The sequence below is a fragment of the Rhea americana genome, unplaced genomic scaffold (assembly GCF_003343005.1).
Source record: "Rhea americana isolate MKP2758 unplaced genomic scaffold, rheAme1 scaffold_204, whole genome shotgun sequence".
In the NCBI taxonomy this organism is placed as follows: Eukaryota; Metazoa; Chordata; class Aves; order Rheiformes; family Rheidae; genus Rhea; species Rhea americana.
Window position 1 is genome coordinate 1,225,851 of NW_028186195.1, and position 3,527 is coordinate 1,229,377.

General features: G+C 48.8%; 1 protein-coding gene across 1 annotated transcript; it reads right to left on the reverse strand.

The window, feature by feature from the left end:
• Positions 1-6: 6 nt before the first annotated feature.
• On the reverse strand, positions 7-3,515 carry MAK16 (MAK16 homolog; the record flags this gene model as incomplete). Its single annotated transcript, XM_085304231.1, has 9 exons — positions 7-218; positions 518-574; positions 1,282-1,392; positions 1,756-1,830; positions 1,913-1,967; positions 2,371-2,522; positions 2,671-2,735; positions 2,943-3,052; positions 3,427-3,515. Coding segments are annotated over 9 exons (915 nt in total), but the record flags the coding sequence as incomplete, so codon positions are not given.
• Positions 3,516-3,527: the final 12 nt, after the last annotated feature.

Consider the following 3,527-nt stretch of genomic DNA (forward strand, 5'->3'; position numbering starts at 1 on the left):
GCAAGTCCAGGAAGGAGTCAGGTGGTTTTTGTTTTAGTGGCTGGCTCTGTTTCTTCTTCATAYTCTATTTCAATGTAGGGTCGTTTTCTCCTGGCTGGTCCTTTCAGGGGAGTTTTMCCCTTGGATTTGGAGTGAGCGGCTTTATTTTCTCTTTCTTCCTCAGCAAAGGACTTATCTTCCTGCTCTTCCTCACTACTCGTCTCCAACTTATCCATGTCCTGAGTGTTTAAAAAAAATAATAATAATGCTTACAGTAATGTCAAAGCAGGCTGTGTAACTTCTCTACTTTCTACAAAATTGTGTATCCAATTCCACTTTTACAGTTCCCAGCTCCCAGCTGTCTAGCCAGCAGRCTTCAGGTGTAACAGATACATTACGCTCCAACTGTTTCATTAAACTTCACAAACCCAATGGCATTGGCTCTTGTCCCATCACCAGAGAGACCAGCCTGGTGGAGGTCATTTTTAAGCAGCTTATCCTTCCACTGCGCTTATAGCTAATGTGGTGCTTCACCTACCTCAAAATCACTGAGGTCGCTGTCATCTGCTTCCACAAACTCTCTCTTATCTGCRTCCTGTAAGAGATAGTCAGAAGCTAGTGAGTGCACACTGAACACAACACATTGTTAGTACCAACAAAGGAATTAGCGTCAAGGCCCTGGATTGCCCACGTGTATGGGACAATCTGGCACATAAAACTATTGTCTCCTATACAGTGAAAAGCAGGGAGAGATAGCCATGCTGCTGTCACCACAGGAATGACTCGTGCCAGCAGCCATCAAGATATGTTTGGTGTTCAGGCTTAGCATCAGCCCATCTGCAAAAACCAATATGCAGCAGCTATGTTCTGCAAATAATTAACATGAGCCTGTAACTGCCCTGAATGTTACTGGAAGCTTTAGTTTCATTGGTAGGTTGCAGACCTGCATGTAATGGAACCCAAGTAAGAAGAGATTTGTGGTAACTAACAGGAAAAATGAAGAGGCTGAAAGAACCTGGCTTCTTATTGAGGAGAGAGAATTACTGAGCGTAAACACTAACAGCTGTCCATGTGACCCTAGGAACGGACCAGGCAAGCAAGACAGTCTTTGTGCTTGACTGCACACCAGCTAACAGTGAACAAAAAARGGGGACAGGGACACAAGATCATTCACTTGCACACAAATGCTCTTCCTCAGTTCACCTTGCYTAATCTGTTCCTCTCAGCCAGGGCTTTGCACTTAGATTCATAGCACAAGGGTCAGGGAAGGATTAATTGTGGTACTTTGGCTGAAAACATTACCTCGTCTTCCTCCTCTTCCTTCTCCACATCAGAGTCACTCTCACTTTCTACATCCTGCTGTTGCAGAGCTTTGTCAAAAGCGTGAATGGGGAAGTTGTAAATGTCTCCATACTGAAAAGAAAAACATGGATTTTATTTAAGTCATACAAGATAAACCGCTGTTGGTAGTAGGATTATCTAAAGCCTATGGCCTGCATGGAGGCAGTATCRAACTAGGTTGAACTTGTGGTCCAGCCTCTTCCCTAATTCAGAAGTACACACTCTGGTGTAGAAAGTGAGGGGCTCAGACTTTAGGGGAAGGAAGTCCTCCAGCCTGTTATGCAGGAATACAAGGGCAGGATGCAATGGTCCCCTACCGCTCAGACACAGGTGGTGCTTCTTTCACACCAACACACATGCTCCTCCACAGAGGACCAGCAGGACAGGGCAGCAGGAGCAGTTTTCCTGCTGTGCTCTGAGGGCAGTGATCCTTACTGTATCCTGTTTCAATCTCTCCAGTAATTCCTTCTCGATGGCGTTATCCAGCTGAGCAGCAATCAGGGCTTTCTCCTAATAAAGCAAAGAGGAGCTGGGTCAGTTGTTTTAAAGACACATGGACCATCACACAARTTATATTGAAGAATCATATTACCTCTCTCCTTTTCTCTCGTCTTTCAATCTTTCTGCTTAAAGGAACAAGCTTCCTCCTACAAGGAGCAGGAGAGGCAAGTTAATGAATCYTTCAGCCTTGTGAGAGATACTGTGTAGCAGGTGAGCAAATGTTCATTCAGGACAACAACCAGCCTTTTGCAAGCAGCTCTATCATTGACTGCAACTAGTTTAAATGCATCTATATATGCTGAGTTAAACTGGTTTCAACTGGGTTCATTTCCAGGCCTGTCAAAGCTTTCATCCACCAGAAAAAATCGCTAGAACAAATAGTTGTAGCTGCGCAAGGGTCAGAAAAGTGTTGTATATACGGCTGGTGATCATGACTTAGTGGATGGGCAATGGCTTAGGAAGCCAAACTGACACAATCACTTCTGGTTRCACGCTTCTCCTGAAGGTCCCAGGAAGCAGAAGGGAGAAAAGCAAAGTAGCACCACTTACTGTCGCTTGAGTGTCAGCTTCCGGATGCGGATAAGGTACTGGGTGATCTTAGTAAATCGCTGCTTGCATTTATGCCGKATGAACCGTGGCCAGTAGATGAGATTCTCATCTATTTCTTCCAGTGCTTTCTCATAGTTCCTGCTCAGCAGGACCTGGGGGAAAGACGAAGAGGTTCAAGGTATGGAGCAGCAGAAATGCTCCTGCGTTTGGGGAGAGTCCTATCACTGCCTGCCCTCTACTGCCCGTCGACRCGTTATACTGAAGCACGCTTGGTTAATGGTCTTGCTCTCCTTAACTCACCCGCTCCCAAAGTCGCCTGGGAAAGGCTGCCCGCTCTATTGTCTTCATGTACAGGTAGCACCGACCTAAGGAAAAGAGGACCGTGAGCCCACTTGCTGCCCAGGAGAAACACTGAGCGTATTCTTGCAACTGGATGAGCACCAAGAGCCACCATGGCATGTGCCCTCCTGGTACTCCATGTTCTCSCCCTCCCCACCCAGCAGGTTTTTCATCACAAGCCAAAGGGACCTTGGCTCCAAGGGAACTACTGGCAGGTGCTGCCAGACTCTCACCTTTCTCCTCCCTGATGGTCGCATACTGGCTGTTTGCCAGCGGGCAGGAGGAACGGTTGCACAAGCCAGTCAGGTTATACTCATTGCGGCAAAAGTTCTGGGTTTTTGTCCTGGAAAGAAGAGATGTGAGATGAACTGCCAGGGCCAAAGCACTGCACTGCACACTGCACCTCCCAGCTGCCTAGCACACCTGAGCATGGTCAAGTCCTGCTCTGCGACTGTCATGCATCAGTCAGGGCAGCAGGGAGATGGGTGAAACCCCACGGGCTGATTCACGGGGAGCATGCAGGACCTCAGAGGTACTAAATTTGCCTCTCCAGACTCCTGCCCCTGCCTGCGGAGCCCTGCCACGATTCCTCTAACAGCCGCCGCTGGGGCCAATCTCTACCCGAGCCTCACCCCAGCCTGCTGCAGCCCCACGGCTCGGAGCCCGCGAGCCCCCGGGGGCAGCGCCCAACTCAGCCGACCCCCCCGAAAAACTCACTTTATCTTGTAGGAGCAGAACTGTTTGTTTCCGAGCGTGTCCCACACAACCTGCGAGGGCAAAGAGCGAGTGGCACACGCAGCCCGCCCGCCCGGCCCCCC